The 20,521-nt window shown below is 58.7% G+C and overlaps 1 protein-coding gene across 1 annotated transcript; it reads left to right on the forward strand.

Moving 5' to 3' along the window:
- The first annotated feature begins 8,161 nt into the window (after positions 1–8,161).
- LOC141476397 (olfactory receptor 14J1-like) lies at positions 8,162–11,059 on the forward strand. The gene is made up of 3 exons (XM_074165074.1): positions 8,162–8,203; positions 9,803–9,851; positions 10,038–11,059. Exons 1-3 carry the CDS (start codon positions 8,162–8,164, stop codon positions 11,057–11,059), a joined length of 1,113 nt encoding a protein of 370 aa, XP_074021175.1.
- Positions 11,060–20,521: the final 9,462 nt, after the last annotated feature.

Genomic DNA, 20,521 nt, shown 5'->3' on the forward strand with positions numbered 1-20,521 from the left:
CCACCCCCGGAGACCTGCCCCCCGGGTGGCTGCTGCTCCCAGCGGTGTCACTCGCCGCCCGTACCTGGGGCGGCTCTCGGTCCTGCCCTGCAGACCAGGCTTCCCACGCCGCCGCTTCTGCCTTAGCTTGCTGCAGCCGCTCTTGCCACCGGGTCTTTGATTGGTCCCACTCTGCAGACAGCTGCCGGACCTCCTGGAGAGGATAGAAATGCAGCAGCAGGCAGGATTAGTCTCAGCTCCTGGAGGGGCTTCCTTCGGCTCTGAGCCACGTTGGCGCCCCTTGCCTCAGCCGGCAGCGCTTTGCCCCGCACAGATCCAGGGGCGTGGAGTCACGCCACGCTCCTCCACTCATGGCAATCGCAGCCGAGTGACCAAAGACCTCCACTGTCAGCAGCCTAGAAAGGACCTGGACGCTCTCCATAGCCCCTGGCCAGAATAAAGTGTTTCGTTACAACCCAGGGGGCAATAACCAGCGGGAAGGGTCCGCAGAACCTTCCTTTTCACCAAGAAGATGTGAAGGAGGGGACAGACAGGGGACAATGAAAACAGGCCAAGGGACCCTTTGGGGATGGCTCTCCGCACAAAGAGGATTTGCCAAGTCTCAAGCGGCACGGTAGTCAGAGCAAGGCAGAGCAGGTACCTGCAGCGCTCTCCTGCAGCCTTCAGAGGACGGGAGCGCAGCGGTGGGCCTGGCTGGAGGCGCAGGCTCCTGCCTGTCGGCCTTCTCCGAGCTGGGGGAGCTGCCTGGACATGGCGGGAGCACACTGCAAAGAGACAGCAGGAGGAGTCGGTGTGAGCACGGGGCAGGTTGCTCTCCCATTTTCATCTGGGATCAAAGCTCCCCAGGCTGGAAGAAGAAGAGGCAAGGGAGGTGAGGCCGTTTCCCGTGGGAAGGGGGAGCCTTTCCTGAGCCACATCAGGCGGATGGGATGGAGACGCGGCAGAGAGGACTGCCCCTCAGGTCTGCTGGAAGGGCAAGCCAAGGGATGTGGGGCGCACCCAGCATCTGCCACCTTCCCCGCTAAGGGGCCTGGGATGAGGCAAAGAAGCTCCTGAAAACCGCGGGGCACGTGCCGGGCACCTTCCCGAGTCCCTGCAGCTGGAGTGGCCAAAGGGCATGTCTCTCCTACATGGGCTCGGGGATCCCTTTCGTCCCACCCAAGGAGGTCTCACCTGGAAGAAGTCTTCTTCCCCATGTCTTGCTGCCTTGTGCCCGGGCTCTGGCTTGGCAGCACGGGGAGGGAAAGGTTCCTCGGCCTCTGCAGCACCTTCTCAAGAAGCCCCTCGGTAGCTGGGAAAGGAGGACGCTCTTCAGAGCAGCCCCGTGGGGAGCGCGTCTGAACCGGGCTGCGGTCACCCAGCGTGGGGAAGGGCTCGCCCCGGAGAGCTGGGACGCGGTTCCCGTACCTCTTCTCATCCTGTGCTGTTCTGAAGCCTTCCTCTGCTGGGTGGCCAGAGCCTTGACCACCGCTCTGCTGATCACAACGAACCGAAACCTGGAAAGCAAACGATGACACAGGCTTGAAGAAGGGTGACCCCGGCCCTCTGCAGCTCTCTCCCCAGCGCTTTTCCCTCCTGGCTGTCGTGCGAGGCACGGCATCCCTTTCCCTCTGCGGCCATGTACAGCTCTTATTTGCAACCTGTCCCCAGTGCCACAAAACGTAGCTTCAAGTCCTCTCTGCGTGCAGCCGGTTCTCTCTGCTGGCAATGACGGTGGGCTGGGGGCGAGAAGCACCATCACAATGCCCGGTCACTCCAGGAGAATACACGCCTAGCCCAAACTCGGCATCAGTGAACCAGAAGCCAGGCACTCGAGGACTGATCCCTGACTCGCTGCCGAGTGTCGAGCCCCAACAGCGCGCGCTCCTGAGCAGGAGCTGGGAAGCCCCCCGCTCAGTCGGTCGAGGGCTGCAGAGGAACCGCACTCACTTGGGGAAGGCGTAGTCGGGAGCAGTCGGCGTCCCCCGAGCGGTGCTCGCTCCCCCGGAGATCGCTGCACCCGGCATCCACAGCCTCTGCAAAGTGGCACAGAGCTGTTAGAAGCTTTCCAAGGCAGTTTCCTCTTGGCTCCTCATGGAAGCAGATGTGCCTCCTGCTCCAAAAGAAAGCCACTTCTCCAAAGCCCTCTCCCAAACCCTCCTCCACGAACGCTAGCCCTTGCTTTGCTCTGCTCTGCTCTGGAGAAGCTGCACAGCAAACACGGAGACCGCGCAATAGAACGCTGCCAGGCTCTTTGTAGGGCAAGGACCCAGAACCTCAGCAGAAACTTTCTCTGCCGACGCAGAAGTCAGTGGGGGTGAGCGTGGGGAAAGGCCCTTTGACTGGCCGGCCACGTCCAGGCTGGCCAACGGCGACGGGGCTGCTCACCCTTCCGTAGGCTTCCCTACGGAAGACACTGAAGCCCCCTCCAAACCCGAGCCACTCACGGTGCGAAGCAGCGCGATCCGGCTGGCCTTGCTCTCCAGCCCTGTGACGCAGTCGTAATAAAACCGCATGCACAGGACATCGTCTCGGCAGGACAGAACGCCAATGTCCTTGAAGGTGAAGGAGAGGCGCTGCCTGTTCCTCAGTTGGAAAGAGTACAAGAGTATGGTCTCTCGCACACAGTCCTCCACCATGTGCCGCGGGAAGGAGGTGGCTTGCGAGAGCCACCTGTAGTTCAACGGCTTGATCTTGGCATCGTCTGCAAGGAGGAGGAACATCGTCACTGCCACGGCAGGCTGAATTTCCATGTCAGATCCATAACAGAACGCCACAGAAAGGGGCGTTTATGAAAACAGTTCTTGGGGAGGGGTTGGTTTGTTCTGGGGGAGGGAGCTCAAGCCGTCCCCCGACCTTTGGAGGCAATTCTCTACTTCTCCCAGCCCTTTCCAAAGGGCACGCAGCTGCCCCCGGACGTGGAAGGGGGAAAGTGGAGGCTGGCCGCTGCCTTCTCACCGGGGATAGTCACTGTCTGGAACATGAGCTCCTGCAGACACGCCCCATCAATGCCCAGCTGGAAGACTGGTCTTCGAACCATAAGCACCTCCCTTTCATCCTGGAACCGCTCTTGGACCAGAGCGAAGGTCCCGAGTCCTGGGAGCAGGACACCCTGCCCGGGAAAAAAGACAAAGGCTGATGAGTGAGTACTTCAGAGACAGGAAAAGTGAGAGCTCTGCAAAAGGCCCAAGGTCTCCGTTTGTTTCCTCCCCCTCCTCAAAACGTTTGCTAACGTCCCTTGGCAAGAGAAGATCCCAGGCATTTGCAGCAGAGGGAATACCCCTGGGACTGATTCCCGGGGCTTATCCTTGGCCCTTGGCCCAGCGTAAGCCCCTCTCTCTCTGCCTGGTGTCTCCACTCTGACCGTAGCAAAGGGTGAAGCCCTATCGTCTGCCGAATGCTTTCTCAGACAAGATCTGGACTTGGTTTCTCTCCTGCTTGACCAAGCAGCAGCTCTCAGCGGACGGGGTTGTCTTGGTGTGCTGCCACGATGCCCAGGGAGGGAGCGCTCCCCGGGCCCAGGCTCTCCAGGGCAAAGGGGTGCAAGCCGCCAGCCCACCTTGTCCAGCTTCAGCTGTCCCAGGATGTACGCAGACACAGCGTCCCAGATAGCCACAATCTCTGGAAAGCAAGGGAAAGAGGTGTCAGGCTCGGGGCCAGGCAGCTCACAGCCTCTCACAAGCTCCTCGCCCAGGGGGACAGAGACAGGCATCCACAAACAGCCCAGACAAACACCGCCATGGCGGCTGCGGAGCTGGGCTGTGCCCCCCAATCTCAGAGTGCCAGCCTTACTCTGCTCCCGGGGCAGGGCTGGAGCAGAAATGGGGACGTGGGAAGGGCTCAGGACCAGGGCCGTGGCCATCGAACCCCCAGAAAGGGATGGCACCCCAGAGCCCACAAGGTGATCTGCCGGCTTGGTGGCACGTGAGGATCCCGTGGGAAGGAACAGAGGTTCTCCCAAAGGAGAGCAGTTCCAGGTGAAGGGCTGATTTGCAGCACAGGCATTTCTCGCTGCCTCATGAGAGCCTTGTGAGAACTGGGGGACACCTCAGTCCCCAGGACCCCTTTTGGTCCCAGGGCCAGAACCCCAAGAGGTACCAGCTCCCAGGGCAAGCTGGCCCTGGGTGGCCTCCCTGGCGAGGGGACCGAGACCTTCCCACAGGAGCCTCGGGGCTGAGGGCAGCCCCAGCATCACCACCCGGGAGTCCTGGTTGCCACAGTGTCCCCGGGGCCTTCAGGCAGGGCTCTGGCTCTGGCTCTGGCTCTGGCAGCCCCCAGCCCTGTGCAGCCACCCCCACAGCCCAGCAGCTGCAGCTCTGGACACTGGAGAGCCCCGGTGCGAGCCCTCGGGAAGAAGCTCCCAAAAAACTCTTACCCTCGGTGGAGAGACACAGGAGCGTGGGGAACAAGCTGCTCAGCTCCAAGGTGATGCCCACGGTGTGGCAGCCCTCCATGGCGCTTGCCCGCTTGCCCTCAGCTCAGGGAAAGGGCTGCTCTTGCAGCTCCTCGCCCAAAACTCCTCTGCGACGTGCCCCTGCTCTGCCTGTCAGCGAGGGTCCCCCAGCGCAGCCCCGCTGCCTCCCGACCCCGCTCCCGGCTGTGGAGCAGCTCCCAAGGGCCGCCGTGGGGAGCCCCGGAGCAGTGCCCAGCCGTGGCCAAGCCTCGCCGGGAAGTGCCGGCCCTGCCACGGCGCTGGGGAGACCTCCCTTGGGATGTGGGGCCTCCCTCGGTGACATCAGCCGGCGTCACCTGAAGGTGCATTATGACGCCAGCAGGGAGGCGGCACAGCTGGGGAGAGAGGAGAGAGGGTTCCCCTCTTGTGCTGGGAAGCAGTTATGCCTCGCTTTCTCCCCAGTCCGTTTCCAAAAATCCCACCTGTCCCCTGCGCCAACGTGTCCCTGCCACTGGGAGCCCGTCCGGGCGGGTGGGCTCTGGGGCTTGGCTGCGGTTGGGCAGTGACAAGAGATGGCATCGAAGGCCTGTGGGATGCAAGAGCCCCCCCAGTGTGCCCAAGCACCCCTCCCGGCAGGAGCAGGATGGGCTTTACTGCACGGCTTTGGGCTGGGCTGGAGCTGATGTTCTCCAGAGCAGCCCAGGCGGTGCCGTGCTTTGGATCCGTGAGCAAAACAGTCCTGGTGGTAACACAGGTGTCTGCATGGATTTTTTTGGGGGGGGGTGGGGGTGGGGGTGGGCACGATTTTTGGGTGACACCCTGTCCTGGCTTGAGGTAAAACAGAACTAATTTTCTGTTCAGTAATTTTACCTTCTTAGCTGGGCCTCTTCTAACCAACTAAACTCTGAAAATTAACAGCATATTGTTCAGAAACTGTTCGCTCTCAGAGTGATAAGACCTGATTGTACCAAGGAATGGTGTGCAGAGAGGCCCTTGCTTATCCATATTGCTATAACAACCAAGGTCAGGTAAATTTGTTATTTGCCCCGCAGGAGGGCCGGAAGCGGAAAAGCGTAGAGGGGTCACACCTGTAGGGAGGAACGGACAGGACAGGCGACCCAAACCTGACCAACAGGGTATTCCATCCCATCTGCCCCATGCTCAGTGTAAAAGCTGAGGGATCAGAGGGTCAATGCCAGCAATGTGCCCTTGTGGCCAAGAAGGCCAATGGCATCCTGGGGTGCATCAAGAAGAGCCAGCAGGTGGCCAGCAGGTTGAGGGAGGTCATCCTCCCCCTCTGCTCTGCCCTGGGGAGGCCCCATCTGGAGCACTGGGTCTAGTTCTGGCCTCCCCAGTTCAAGAAGGACAGGGAACCGCTGGAGAGGGTACAGCAAAGGGCTACCGAGATGATGAGGGGCCTAGAACATCTCTCTTACGAGGAAAGTCTGAGGGACTTGGGTCTGTTTAGTCTGGAGAAGAGAAGACTGAGGGGGGAATCTGATCAACGCCTATAAATACTTAAATGGTGTGTGTCAGGAAGATGGGGAGTCTTTTTTCAGTGGTGCCCAGTGACAGGACAAGAGGGAACGGGCACAAACGTGGACATACAAAGTTGCATCTAAACATGAGGAGGAACTTCTTTCCTGCGAGGGTGGCAGAGCCCTGGAACAGGCTGCCCAGAGAGGTGGTGGAGTCTCCTTCTCTGGAGACATTCAAAACCCATCTGGACACCTTCCTGGGCAACCTGCTCTGGGTGGACCTGCTTTGGCAGGGGGTTGGAGGAGATGGTCTCCAGAGGTCCCTTCCAATACCATATCATTCTGTGATTCTGTGACCCCTGACCTGACCCATAGCCACTGCTGGCTCTTCTCCTTGGGAGTCCTGCCTCGAGTCACCAAGGCGTGGGACACCTTGCTGGGGAAGGCTGTGGCAAAGAGAACGTGGAGAATCTCAGCTCTATCTACATCTGCTCTCAAATCTAGCAGTGACCGCACATTATCTTTGGTTCTTTAGTTGGTCCCATAATAGTAAATGTGCACAATGATGCCCTTGAATTGCCTTTCCAGGTTGGACTGACTTTCAGTCTGGACTATTGCTGTTCCTGGAAGATGCTGGTCTGGACGACCAGCTGTATTCAGCTCTCCACCACGCCTGGGCAGTTTATTCCATCAGTGCCACAGCTCTGTCTCCAACGGGAAGAGTTCCAGCTCGTCCTGTCCCTGCTGAGGGCTTTGCCGCACATTTGGGCTGAAGCATAGAATGATCGAATGGTTTGGGTTGGAAGGGACCTTAAAGATCATCTAGTCCCACCCCCTGCCCTGGGCAGGGACACCTCCCACCACACCAGGTTGCTCCAAGCCCCGTCCAACCTGGCCTTGAACCCCTCCAGGGATGGGGCAGCCACAGCTTCTCTGGGCAACCTGGGCCAGGCTCTCACCACCCTCACAGCAAAGAAGTTCTTTCCCAGATCTCATCTCAATCTCCCCTCTTTCAGGTTAAAACTCTTCCCCCTCATCCCATGGCTCCCCTCACTGATCAAGAGTCCTTCCCCAGCTTTCCTGGAGCCCCTTGAGGGACTGGAAGGGGCTCCAAGGTCTCCCCAGAGCCTCCTCTTCTCCAGGCTGAACCCCCCCAACTCTCTCAGCCTGTCCTCACAGCAGAGGGGCTCCAGCTCTCGCAGCATCTCCGTGGGCTCCTCTGGACCCGCTCCAACAGGTCCACGTCCTTCCTGTGCTGAGGACTAAAAGCTGGACACAGGGCTCCAGGGGGGGTCTCCCCAGAGCGGCAGAATCCCTCCCCCCCCTCCCTCGCCCTGCTGGCCACGCTGCTGGGGATGCCGCCCAGGATGCGGTTGGCTTTCCGGGCTGCCAGCGCACAGTGATGGGTCATGTTGAGTTTCTCAGCCACCAACATCCCCATGTCCTTCTCCTCAGGGCTGCTCTCCAGCCATTCTCCTCCCAGCCGGTATTTATACCTGGATCACACATTCCACACCAGCCCCCCAGGAGTGGAACCAGGCAAGCTCACAGTTGCCCTAACATTTCCAAAATCCTGTGTGTGTGCAAAGCTTTGCTTCAGAGCAGAGACATGGCACGGAGAAAACCCAGCTGAATGTCTTTCCTGCCCTACGACCACCAGAAGACGTAATTCACTAAACTGAAGACATCCCCCCAGCTTGGATAAAAGAGCTCCCGCTGCTTTCCTCTTCCTGGTGTCCTGCCTAATGACAGGACAAGGAAAGGGAACGCTCACGCCAAACTCTTTTCCTAAAAGGAGAAATGACACCGCTGGAAATTAGTGTCTCTCCCCAGCTGAGGGAGGAAACATCAGGGATTCCTTCAGCCTGTTTCACAGCAGGTTCCCCTGGAGCCCTGAGGACACCTGGAGGGAGCCCAGAGGGGGCAGAGAAAGTGCCACCTTGGGCTGGTCCCCTGCTGCTGAGCTGGGCCGGGCTCCTGGGACGGAGGGAGCTCCTGGCCACGGGGCAGCGCGGCAGAGAGACAGCTCTGCCCAGGAGCAGGGCTGGGGGCACTGCCTGCAGGCAGCGAGGGGAGAGGTTAAAGGCTGTCTGGGGTGGGAGGAAGGTGAGAGCTCACCGGAGGGGAACTCTTCACAGCCCTTGACTGGGTAAGTCTCTGGGTTCCAGGCAGTGAAGCTGCAGTTGCTGAAGGGATTTCCAGAAGGCAGAACATGACATAGTATATGGAGTCTTTCCAGAGGACTCTCCTCTGCTTTAGAGGAGAAGGATGTGCTGCAGAGCAGGGATTCCCAGTTACACCAGGACAGGGCATGAGGACTCAGTTTGCCCAGAGACGGCTGCAGGGGGTGAAGGTGGGTGTGCAGCCAGGGGTGCCCAGGGCTGTCCTTCAGAGCAGGGTCCCTGCACCCCAGGGGGCTGTGTGCTGGGGCAGGGACTCTGCCGCCAGGGTCAGCTCAGCCTGCCTGGGGAGCTCCCCACGGCAATGTGGGGAGAAGCTGTGGCTGGAAGAAACCCCTCCTGGCAAAGCAGGGTCCTTCTGCTGCCGAGAGTGTGCCGCCTGGGGCAGGTTTGCTGCAGTTCCAGCTCAGCCTCGGGCATCACCTTGGGGACATTCAAGAAGAACATCAAGGTAGCATTTTCCGGAAAGGTAACAGGGCTTTGCTTTGAGTTTTCCACCTTTGGTGGGCTGGGTGGGCAGTGGGAGATGGGCATTTATTTCCCTGCTCTGGAGGAGGCACTGAGCCCCCAGTTCTAGTAGGGACCTGGCCAAGCTGCTCCTGAGCCCCTGCACTCCCAGAGATGCCCCTGGGCAGTGCCCGGCTGCCAGGAGGGGTCTGCAGGGCAGAGCTGGGCACCCAGCGGGTGGGACGGGGTCTGTGAGCACAGACAGGGAGGAGACCTGGGCACAGAGAAACAGCCCCCGGCAGGGACTTCTCCAGGAAGCAGAGACACAGGAGAGGGAGCTGCTCCCAAAAGTGCCGTGGGAGGGGGGGCCGGGCGCTGCAGATGCCTCCCCTGGAGCAAGCCCCAGGTCTCTTCTGCCACCCAGCAGAGCCTTCCCTTCCAAAGCCATGGGGTCCATGGCTTGAGTAACCTCCTGAGCCCATGGAACCCTGTTGAGAAGAAACTCCGAGTACCCATTTGTTTGTCCCTGAACTGCCTCCACTAACAGGAAGATTGGGAATTTCTCCATTTCCCCCCTCCTGTTCACACTGCCTTTGTTCCCAGCTGAGCTGGGAGTCTGGGTCCAGCAGAGGCCCCGGAGATGCTGGGAGGGCTGGAGCCCCTCTGCTGCGAGGACAGGCTGAGAGAGCTGGGGGGATTCAGCCTGGAGAAGAGAATTCGGGGCAATGCTGTTTGCAGGGCTCAGGGAGCCAGTTTTCCATTCAGAACATACGCTCTTGAGGACATTCAGTGATTTCCCTGCCGGGGGTGTGTGTGCTGTGCTGCAGGCTGTCCTCCAGAAGGGCACAGCTCTCCAGTTGCATCTCTCTGTTGCCCAGCAGCCCCCCGGTGCCAAGGCCATGGAGGTGCTGCTGGAAGGCTGTGTGCGAGCGGCCGGAATGGGCCCTCCAGGTCCCTGGCTGGGAGTGGAGAGCTGAGGTATCCCTCAGGAAGGATGAGGCAGTAGGAAGAGCTTGGAGATCTGCACTTGGAAATGGGATTCACCCACTCTCAATGTTGTCCAGGTCCTTCTCAGGGGAACATCTGGGCGCGCTGGCCCTCCAGCTCCGAGGTGGCAGCCGAGGGCAGCTGAGAACAGGGCTGGTGGAGACACTGGCTGTCCTCACTCCACACACAGGGACAGTCCCGTTGCCTCACAGGACCCACAAGGGCTTCTCCTGGAGAGAAGCAGAAATGGCAAGGATTTCTGCCTTAAAAATAACGCTCACTGTGGCGGGGCAAGAAGAAACAAATAAACCCAATTCTCCACAGCTCTGCTCTTGCAGAGTGTCACCTTTGGGAGTGACAAAGCTGATAATCCCTCTAATGCCACAGGTGGGTTTTAGCTGTTATGACTCCCGGTTCCTGTATCTCTATTGCTGTAGGGCAGGACTGACTCCTCCAGAACCCACCGCGGAGCCCTCTGCTCCTCGGGGGATCCTCAGCCAGCACCCACCAGACTTCAGCCAAAGGTCTTTCTGAAAGGGGAGAGGTGACCTGGGGGGTTTCCATGACAACCAGAATACGTTTTGCTCATAGACATCTACCTGAACTTGTCACAGACTTTTCCTCTTACAACAGGTCCCCATGCCCCGAGGCAGCAAATGTCCAATGGCAGCTCCATCACTGTGTTCCTCCTCCTGGCATTCGCAGACACACGGGAACTGCAGCTCTTGCACTTCTGGCTCTTCCTGGGCATCTACCTGGCTGCCCTCCTGGGAAACGGCCTCATCATCACTGCCATCGCCTGTGACCACCGCCTCCACACCCCCATGTACTTCTTCCTTCTCAACCTGTCCCTCCTCGACCTGGGCTCCATCTCCACCACTCTCCCCAAATCCATGGCCAGTTCCCTCTGGAACACCACGGCCATCTCCCACACGGGATGTGCTGTCCAACTCTTTTTCTTTCTCTTCCTGATGTCAGCAGAGTTTTCTCTTCTCACCATCATGGCCTACGACCGCTACGTTGCCATCTGCAAACCCCTGCACTACGGGACCCTCCTGGGCAGCAGAGCTTGTGTCCACATGGCAGCTGCTGCCTGGGGCACTGGGTTTCTCGACGCTCTCCTGCACACAGTCAGTACATTTTCCCTACCCCTCTGCCAGGGCAATGCCCTGGACCAGTTCTTCTGTGAGATCCCCCAGATCCTCAAGCTCTCCTGCTCAGGCTCCTACCTCAGGGATGTTGGGGTTGTTGTCGTTAGTGTCTGTTTAGCATTTGGTTGTTTTGTTTTCATCGTGCTGTCCTATGTGCAGATCTTCAGGGCCGTGCTGAGGATCCCCTCTGAGCAGGGACGGCACAAAGCCTTTTCCACGTGCCTCCCTCACCTGGCCGTGGTCTCTCTGGTTGTCACCACGGGCATGTTTGCCTACCTGAAGCCGCCCTCCATCTCCTCCCCATCCCTAGACCTGGTGGTGGCTGTGCTGTACTCGGTGGTTCCTCCGGCAGTGAACCCCCTCATCTACAGCATGAGGAACCAGGAGCTCAAGGATGCCCTGAGGAAAACTATGACTCGGTGTTTTTCAAAAGCAATGAACTAGCCATCTTCATCTCCATAGCAGTCACAATGAATCTCACTACAGGCACAGCCTCTCGCACGTATTTTGGGGTGGTGGTGTTATACTTGCGAGAAAGTTGTTTACCAAAAAAATGTCTTTTTTCATACCATTTCTAACTTGGTCCTTGCCTGTCCTGTGTGACCCAGAGACTGTGTAAATGAGGCGCTGCGCTGAGTGCTTAAATAAAATAAAGGACACTCATTGACTTAGTTGTCTGAGATCTTTCCACCAGGACCTTCTCTGGAGCTGCGGGGGCAGTGGGGGTGTGTGGAGCTGAAGGGGAAAGGAGCCCCAGCACAGCCAGGGAGCACCAGTGCTTGGTCTCCACTGAGTTGTTCTGTCTTCACTTCCACACTCTCCTTTTGAGCCCTTGCACGAGTGTAAGGCCTGAGTGCTCTTGGAGCTTGGTCAGAGTCCTACAGTGTGGCTGTCATAGAATCATAGAATGGATTGGGTTGGAAGGGACCTTAAAGACCACCCAGTGCCACCCCCTGCCCTGCCCTGGGGACACCTCCCACCACACCAGGTTGCTCCAAGCCCCCTCCAGCCTGGCCTTGAACCCCTCCAGGGATGGGGCAGCCACAGCTTCTCTGGGCAACCTGGGCCAGGCTCTCACCACCCTCACAGCAAAGAAGTTCTTTCCCAGATCTCATCTCAATCTCCCCTCTTTCAGGTTAAAACTCTTCCCCCTCATCCCATGGCTCCCCTCTCTGATCAAGAGTCCTTCCCCAGCTTTCCTGGAGCCCCTTGAGGGACTGGAAGGGGCTCTAAGGTCTCCCCGGAGCCTCCTCTTCTCCAGGCTGAACCCCCCCAACTCTCTCAGCCTGTCCTCACAGCAGAGGGGCTCCAGCCCTCCCAGCATCTCCGGGGCCTCCTCTGGACCAGCTCCAACAGGTCCATGTCCTTCCTGTGCTGAGGACTAAAAGCTGGACACAGGACTCCAGGGGGGGTCTCCCCAGCGCGGAGCAGAGGGACAGAATCCCTCCCCCCCTCCCTCGCCCTGCTGGCCACGCTGCTGGGGATGCAGGCCAGGATAGCGGGGTTTCTGGGCTGCCAGCGCACGTTGTTGGCTCGTGTGGAGCTTCTCAGCCACCAACACCCCCAAGTCCTTCTCCTCAGGGCTGCTCTCCAGCCGTTCTCCACCCAACCTGTATTTGTGCCTGGGATTGCCGTGACCCAGGGGCAGGACCTTGCACTTGTTGGGTTAGTATCTTGTGGGCCAGCAGGAGGCACATGGCTGCCAAGGTGTCCGTGAGGTCACTGCTGTCTCTGGAGGGGACAGGCCAACAGCAGGAATGTGGCTGGGAGAGGGGGCTGCCAGGTCACTTCTTTCTGCACTCGCTGGTAGGTCAGCCCTTGAGTCATGGCTGGGCTTTTAGGCTCAGGTCGGGCAGTGTCTCTGACAGGCCAGCAGAAGGCATCTGGAGGGCAATGGGTTGTTTTTTTCAATTAGGTGAGGGAAAAGAAATCTCAATCAAAGCGGGGCATTGTGGTGCTAGAGGTCACCCACAGGGAGTCTGGATCAGCCCACGCCTCGGTGTTTCAACGAAAATCCAGCAAGGATGGAGAGACATCAGGGAAGATACAGAAATGCTGGGGTGAGAGCCCGGTGGGAAAGCAGGATGGACGCCAACAGACTGAGGGGAAAGGGATAAGGTGTGGGACGGTGTAGGACAACCTGCAGTAGAGACGTCACAGGGCTCTGGCGAGGCTGCAAGGCCCAACAGGACTGAGGTCTTTGTCCCCTTAGCTTAGGGCAGCTTCCTCTGCCACCGAGGCCTAAAAGGAGGAACTTTGTTTGGAGGCTCTGGACTTCATTCCTTCCTTTGCCCTGCTTGGGGAGGCCGGGAGGTGTTGCCCAGCCCTTGAACGCTTGGCCTTGCTCCCCCTCACACCCGATCACCCCAGGAAGGGCCCTGAGCCCCACCTGAGGGGCAGGAACTGCCTTCCCAGGGCCTGGCGGTCAGGGATTGGCCTTTCTGCTCCATCAAACAAACCGAGGGGTTCCTCAGCATCTGAGCTGCCTGCACAGCACCTTTGCCAACCTGCAATCATGGCCTCCTGTGATCTGCTCTAACGAGTCCCTGGGGAGGCTTGGCCAGTAACGGCCCTCAGTGGGGCCCATTAATGCTTCCAGGTGCTCTGAGTTTTTTTTCTCAGTTGGATTTCTTGAGCACTTTGTTTGCTCTTCTCTCAGGAACTGAGGTTCGTGGACTGAGGGGCAAATACACCGTGAGGCTCATTAAAATACAGAAAGCCCTAACGAGCTATGTCTCTTCCTGCAATTTTCTTCAAGCCTTCAAGACTTGTACACCTGATTGGAGTCATTTCACAGTGGAAGATTTCAAAGTGCACCTAAACCAACGATGTTTGATTGTAAAGGGTACATTTTACTACTTTTCCGTTTAGAGAAGAGGTGATGGCAGCATTCTGCTGTCGATATTGATGCAGAGGGTCTCCTCAGGAGGTCTGGAGGGGTAGAAAAAGCGGTCCCTTGAGGTCCACCACTGTCTGGACAACCTTGCTCCTCACTACTTCTGACACTAGCTGCCGGGGACTTACATCACTGTTCCTCGCATCAGACTGCTCCACTCAGGTCCGCAGCTGGAGGTTACAGCTCCACCAGCTCTCCTCGGGGAACTGGCCGCACCCAGGCACAGGAGGAGCTTTCCTATTTGTCACAAAAGAAAAGCAAAGCACAATAAAGTTCCATAAACAACACCACTCAGCAACTATCCGCTAAGTATGTGTCTTTCTACAAGGGCCAATCTTATGAGAACTGTATTAGATATAGATAGATTGATGGATAGATAGATGGGTGGGTAGATAGATGGATGGATGGATGGAGAGATAGAAAGAAAAAGATAGATATGAACATAACATAAAGTGTTGTGTAAAGGGAAGATTTGGCTACAGTAAGACAGACAAGCTTTTAGAACCTGCAGTTCACAGCGGCAGCAAAGGTTAGAGGTATTCATAGGGGCTACAAAGATGATGAGGGGCCTAGAACATCTCTCTTACGATAAAAAGGCTGAGGGACTTGGGTCTGTTTAGTCTGGAGAAGAGAAGACTGAGGGGGGATCTGATCAACGCCTATAAATACTTAAAGGGTGGGTGTCGGGAGGATGGGGCCAGCCATTTTTTGGTGGTGCCCAGTGACAGGACAAGAGGGGATCCTCAAACTCCCAGGGGATCTTCAAACCCCCGTGGGACAGGTTCCTGTCCAGCCTGCTCTGGGTGACCCTGCTCTGGCAGGGGCTTGGATTGGATGATCTCTGAAGGTCCCTTCCAACCGCTACCATGCTGTGATTCTGTGATTAACTAGTCCTGTCTGTAGGACTGACGTACAAGTATCTTGCATCCTGTACAAATTGCCAACGAGTGGTGAAGTTAAATCGACTCAGCTGGCCTTTTAAAACGGAGCGTTACTGTCTTCGGGCTGAATCGTGTTTTGTTGATGTTTGATAGTGCCCTGTAGCCGTAAGGACTTGCTCTTTTTGCATCTTACTGCCCCAAAAATGACTTGCAGCGCGTGAGGTTGCCGAGTAGTGAAACGTACGTGTGTGTGTGCTCGCGTACCGGCAGGGCCCACCTTAAATCGGTCAGTAGCTGTGGTAGTTCACGTGCTAGAAAGGAGTGGAAATAAACCTACCCTTCCTCTGTGCTTTTACAGGCTCAAAGCAGCAGCGGTTCTGTCTCAGAAGCAGAAGCTTTCACACGCTGTCCGGTTCTTCAATTTGCAGTGGCGTTATGTCAGCAGCGGAAAGAAGCTTTGCCATAAGCATACGGAGAGGGAAAACACAACCCAACCAAACCAAATATGGGAGAAAGAAAAAAACACAGGGAGAGTGACTGCTTTGAATTAACTTCATTGATTGCTTTTGTGTTGTGCTTTGTTTAAAGGCCCAAGTCTGCCTATAGCGCTTCGTCTCACTCTGGAATTTCGAAGCTACTCCAAGTCAAGACCAGGTTCTTCCCGCTCTCGCTCCTGCTCTCGGTCATTTAGGCGTTCCCCGTCTCGTTCCTATTCGCGATCGCCACCGTATCCAAGAAGAGGCAAAGGCAAGGTCCAGTGTATGGTGTGAGAGCTTCCTATGGCAGATCTGTTGATGTTAGAGTTCCATTTGAAAAGGAAAGATACAGAGAACGGGAAAGGACCTCTAGAGGATGGTGTGAAAAGTTTTCCAGGGGCCATGCTGTTGGCGCTCAACCTCGACCTCCAGTAAAGAGAGAGAACTGTTCTCCGGACAGGTTTGGTCCACCTGGGACCAGAGGAGAGAAATCACCATATGCTCGGGGACGTAGGGAGGATTCTGCAGGAGTGGGGCTGCAGGTGTTGGCGCTGTGGGGCACATGTGGACTTGGTTCCCTCCTGCCCCTACGAGCCGTTCTGGCATCACGCCTGGGGTGTGTCTAATCCCTTCAGAGCCATCCATCGCCAGGCACAGGCCAGTCAGTCCAACTGGGAACAGCCCCAGAGCTCTTTATTTCGTGTTGATAGCTGCATGCCCGCAGCTGAGGTGAGAGGCCTCCCGGCCCTTGGCTAAGAGCCACTGCCGCAGCCGCCGCTCCCGGCACCTTCTCCTCTGCTGCGGTTCCAGCATCTGGTGCTGGGGAGGAAGAAAGAGAAGGGTCTGATCGTATGGACGGGGAGAAGGCAGGGAAATCCTGCAGGCGTAGCTCAGGCCACCTGTGTTGGGATCTGCTTGCCATGAGGCATCTGTGGAGTGGGAGAGGCCCCTGATGCCCGGGCCCATGAGAAGGTCCCGGGGGCAGCTGGTCAGCCTGGGGCTGAGTCCGGTGGGGCCGAGACCTTGGGTGTCCCGTACACGTGTCCCCCCTGGGGGCAAGGCGTCTTGGGGCAGGACTCTGCAAGGGAAGGACACGCTCTCTGGTTTGGAAAGGAGAGCGCCCTCCATCAGAGGGATCCATCCCTCTGCCTTCAGCCAGGACTTTTACATCCCCCGTGGAAAGCCGGTTCTGGGTGCCCAGGCAGCCCCCCTGGGTGTCAGGGAGTTCCAGCCCAAAGCCAGCCTCCAAGACCTGCTTCTGTCTCACGAGGGCTGTGGGAGAAATGCCCTCTTTGCCCCGGGACTGCCCTCGGTGGAGGCAGGGGCCCTGCAGCCGGGGGCGGCACCATCCCTTTTTGGAGACACTTACCAGGGGAGCTGCCTCTGCTGCTCTTGACGCCGCCTGTGGTGCTCAGCGACGTGCTTGTAGATGCCCCTCTGTGTCTGGTGCGGCTCCAGCCTTCTGAGGACCTGGGCGGCTCGTGGGGAAAGGTGGCTGCGACAACAGGGAAAGGTCATCCCTCAGCCTCTGCCGGAGACCCCTCCGCCTCTCCCCGCTCCAGCCCCTGCGCCCACCCTGCGGGTGAGTTTTGGGCCTCGGCTGTGTGGGTAACCCCGGTCGTGCCCGGGGCAGGAGACACCGGAGGCTGTCCTATGGCACCCCAGGACGCAGGGACGGGGAACCTGGACATCTGTGTGTGGTCACGGCTGCTGGACTCCTCCAGGCTGTGCCAGAGCCGGCGCACACTTACTCAGGCCGCAGTCTCTCCCGCTGGGCTGCTGCTGCCCTCTCCTCCGCGGGGAGAGGATTTTCAGCCTTCCTCCACCTCCAGTTGACCTCCCTTCTCCTGGGCTGGGCTGGAGGGTGGGGAGTCCAAGCGTCTTCAGTGCCGAGGGCCTGCCAAGGAGGAGACGCTCTCAGCAAACGGCAAACAGAGGTGCCGTTTCCCAGAGGACCTCCCGTGAAAGGAGCCCGCAGCAGGACCTGGGCGCAGGAGACTCAGCACCGCGTGCCCGTCATCACGGCCGGCGGCTGCTTTCGCCCCTCGCGTCCTGCCGCCGATCTCTCCCGCACGGGGATGAGCGGGCAAAGCCCTGGCCTGCAGTGGGGGTCAGTCCTGCTCCCACCCCCGGAGACCTGCCCCCCGGGTGGCTGCTGCTCCCAGCGGTGTCACTCGCCGCCCGTACCTGGGGCGGCTCTCGGTCCTGCCCTGCAGACCAGGCTTCCCACGCCGCCGCTTCTGCCTTAGCTTGCTGCAGCCGCTCTTGCCACCGGGTCTTTGATTGGTCCCACTCTGCAGACAGCTGCCGGACCTCCTGGAGAGGATGGAAATGCAGCAGCAGGCAGGATTAGTCTCAGCTCCTGGAGGGGCTTCCTTCGGCTCTGAGCCACGTTGGCGCCCCTTGCCTCAGCCGGCAGCGCTTTGCCCCGCACAGATCCAGGGGCGTGGAGTCACGCCACGCTCCTCCACTCATGGCAATCGCAGCCGAGTGACCAAAGACCTCCACTGTCAGCAGCCTAGAAAGGACCTGGACGCTCTCCATAGCCCCTGGCCAGAATAAAGTGTTTCGTTACAACCCAGGGGGCAATAACCAGCGGGAAGGGTCCGCAGAACCTTCCTTTTCACCAAGAAGATGTGAAGGAGGGGACAGACAGGGGACAATGAAAACAGGCCAAGGGACCCTTTGGGGATGGCTCTCCGCACAAAGAGGATTTGCCAAGTCTCAAGCGGCACGGTAGTCAGAGCAAGGCAGAGCAGGTACCTGCAGCGCTCTCCTGCAGCCTTCAGAGGACGGGAGCGCAGCGGTGGGCCTGGCTGGAGGCGCAGGCTCCTGCCTGTCGGCCTCCTCCGAGCTGGGGGAGCTGCCTGGACATGGCGGGAGCACACTGCAAAGAGACAGCAGGAGGAGTCGGTGTGAGCACGGGGCAGGTTGCTCTCCCATTTTCATCTGGGATCAAAGCTCCCCAGGCTGGAAGAAGAAGAGGCAAGGGAGGTGAGGCCGTTTCCCGTGGGAAGGGGGAGCCTTTCCTGAGCCACATCAGGCGGATGGGATGGAGACGCGGCAGAGAGGACTGCCCCTCAGGTCTGCTGGAAGGGCAAGCCAAGGGATGTGGGGCGCACCCAGCATCTGCCACCTTCCCCGCTAAGGGGCCTGGGATGAGGCAAAGAAGCTCCTGAAAACCGCGGGGCACGTGCCGGGCACCTTCCCGAGTCCCTGCAGCTGGAGTGGCCAAAGGGCATGTCTCTCCTACATGGGCTCGGGGATCCCTTTCGTCCCACCCAAGGAGGTCTCACCTGGAAGAAGTCTTCTTCCCCATGTCTTGCTGCCTTGTGCCCGGGCTCTGGCTTGGCAGCACGGGGAGGGAAAGGTTCCTCGGCCTCTGCAGCACCTTCTCAAGAAGCCCCTCGGTAGCTGGGAAAGGAGGACGCTCTTCAGAGCAGCCCCGTGGGGAGCGCGTCTGAACCGGGCTGCGGTCACCCAGCGTGGGGAAGGGCTCGCCCCGGAGAGCTGGGACGCGGATCCCGTACCTCTTCTCATCCTGTGCTGTTCTGAAGCCTTCCTCTGCTGGGTGGCCAGAGCCTTGACCACCGCTCTGCTGATCACAACGAACCGAAACCTGGAAAGCAAACGATGACACAGGCTTGAAGAAGGGTGACCCCGGCCCTCTGCAGCTCTCTCCCCAGCGCTTTTCCCTCCTGGCTGTCGTGCGAGGCACGGCATCCCTTTCCCTCTGCGGCCATGTACAGCTCTTATTTGCAACCTGTCCCCAGTGCCACAAAACGTAGCTTCAAGTCCTCTCTGCGTGCAGCCGGTTCTCTCTGCTGGCAATGACGGTGGGCTGGGGGCGAGAAGCACCATCACAATGCCCGGTCACTCCAGGAGAATACACGCCTAGCCCAAACTCGGCATCAGTGAACCAGAAGCCAGGCACTCGAGGACTGATCCCTGACTCGCTGCCGAGTGTCGAGCCCCAACAGCGCGCGCTCCTGAGCAGGAGCTGGGAAGCCCCCCGCTCAGTCGGTCGAGGGCTGCAGAGGAACCGCACTCACTTGGGGAAGGCGTAGTCGGGAGCAGTCGGCGTCCCCCGAGCGGTGCTCGCTCCCCCGGAGATCGCTGCACCCGGCATCCACAGCCTCTGCAAAGTGGCACAGAGCTGTTAGAAGCTTTCCAAGGCAGTTTCCTCTTGGCTCCTCATGGAAGCAGATGTGCCTCCTGCTCCAAAAGAAAGCCACTTCTCCAAAGCCCTCTCCCAAACCCTCCTCCACGAACGCTAGCCCTTGCTTTGCTCTGCTCTGGAGAAGCTGCACAGCAAACACGGAGACCGCGCAATAGAACGCTGCCAGGCTCTTTGTAGGGCAAGGACCCAGAACCTCAGCAGAAACTTTCTCTGCCGACGCAGAAGTCAGTGGGGGTGAGCGTGGGGAAAGGCCCTTTGACTGGCCGGCCACGTCCAGGCTGGCCAACGGCGACGGGGCTGCTCACCCTTCCGTAGGCTTCCCTACGGAAGACACTGAAGCCCCCTCCAAACCCGAGCCACTCACGGTGCGAAGCAGCGCGATCCGGCTGGCCTTGCTCTCCAGCCCTGTGACGCAGTCGTAATAAAACCGCATGCACAGGACATCGTCTCGGCAGGACAGAACGCCAATGTCCTTGAAGGTGAAGGAGAGGCGCTGCCTGTTCCTCAGTTGGAAAGAGTACAAGAGTATGGTCTCTCGCACACAGTCCTCCACCATGTGCCGCGGGAAGGAGGTGGCTTGCGAGAGCCACCTGTAGTTCAACGGCTTGATCTTGGCATCGTCTGCAAGGAGGAGGAACATCGTCACTGCCACGGCAGGCTGAATTTCCATGTCAGATCCATAACAGAACGCCACAGAAAGGGGTGTTTATGAAAACAGTTCTTGGGGAGGGGTTGGTTTGTTCTGGGGGAGGGAGCTCAAGCCGTCCCCCGACCTTTGGAGGCAATTCTCTACTTCTCCCAGCCCTTTCCAAAGGGCACGCAGCTGCCCCCGGACGTGGAAGGGGGAAAGTGGAGGCTGGCCGCTGCCTTCTCACCGGGGATAGTCACTGTCTGGAACATGAGCTCCTGCAGACACGCCCCATCAATGCCCAGCTGGAAGACTGGTCTTCGAACCATAAGCACCTCCCTTTCATCCTGGAACCGCTCTTGGACCAGAGCGAAGGTCCCGAGTCCTGGGAGCAGGACACCCTGCCCGGGAAAAAAGACAAAGGCTGATGAGTGAGTACTTCAGAGACAGGAAAAGTGAGAGCTCTGCAAAAGGCCCAAGGTCTCCGTTTGTTTCCTCCCCCTCCTCAAAACGTTTGCTAACGTCCCTTGGCAAGAGAAGATCCCAGGCATTTGCAGCAGAGGGAATACCCCTGGGACTGATTCCCGGGGCTTATCCTTGGCCCTTGGCCCAGCGTAAGCCCCTCTCTCTCTGCCTGGTGTCTCCACTCTGACCGTAGCAAAGGGTGAAGCCCTATCGTCTGCCGAATGCTTTCTCAGACAAGATCTGGACTTGGTTTCTCTCCTGCTTGACCAAGCAGCAGCTCTCAGCGGACGGGGTTGTCTTGGTGTGCTGCCACGATGCCCAGGGAGGGAGCGCTCCCCGGGCCCAGGCTCTCCAGGGCAAAGGGGTGCAAGCCGCCAGCC

This window comes from Numenius arquata, chromosome 31 (genome assembly GCF_964106895.1).
Source record: "Numenius arquata chromosome 31, bNumArq3.hap1.1, whole genome shotgun sequence".
Taxonomy (NCBI): Eukaryota; Metazoa; Chordata; class Aves; order Charadriiformes; family Scolopacidae; genus Numenius; species Numenius arquata.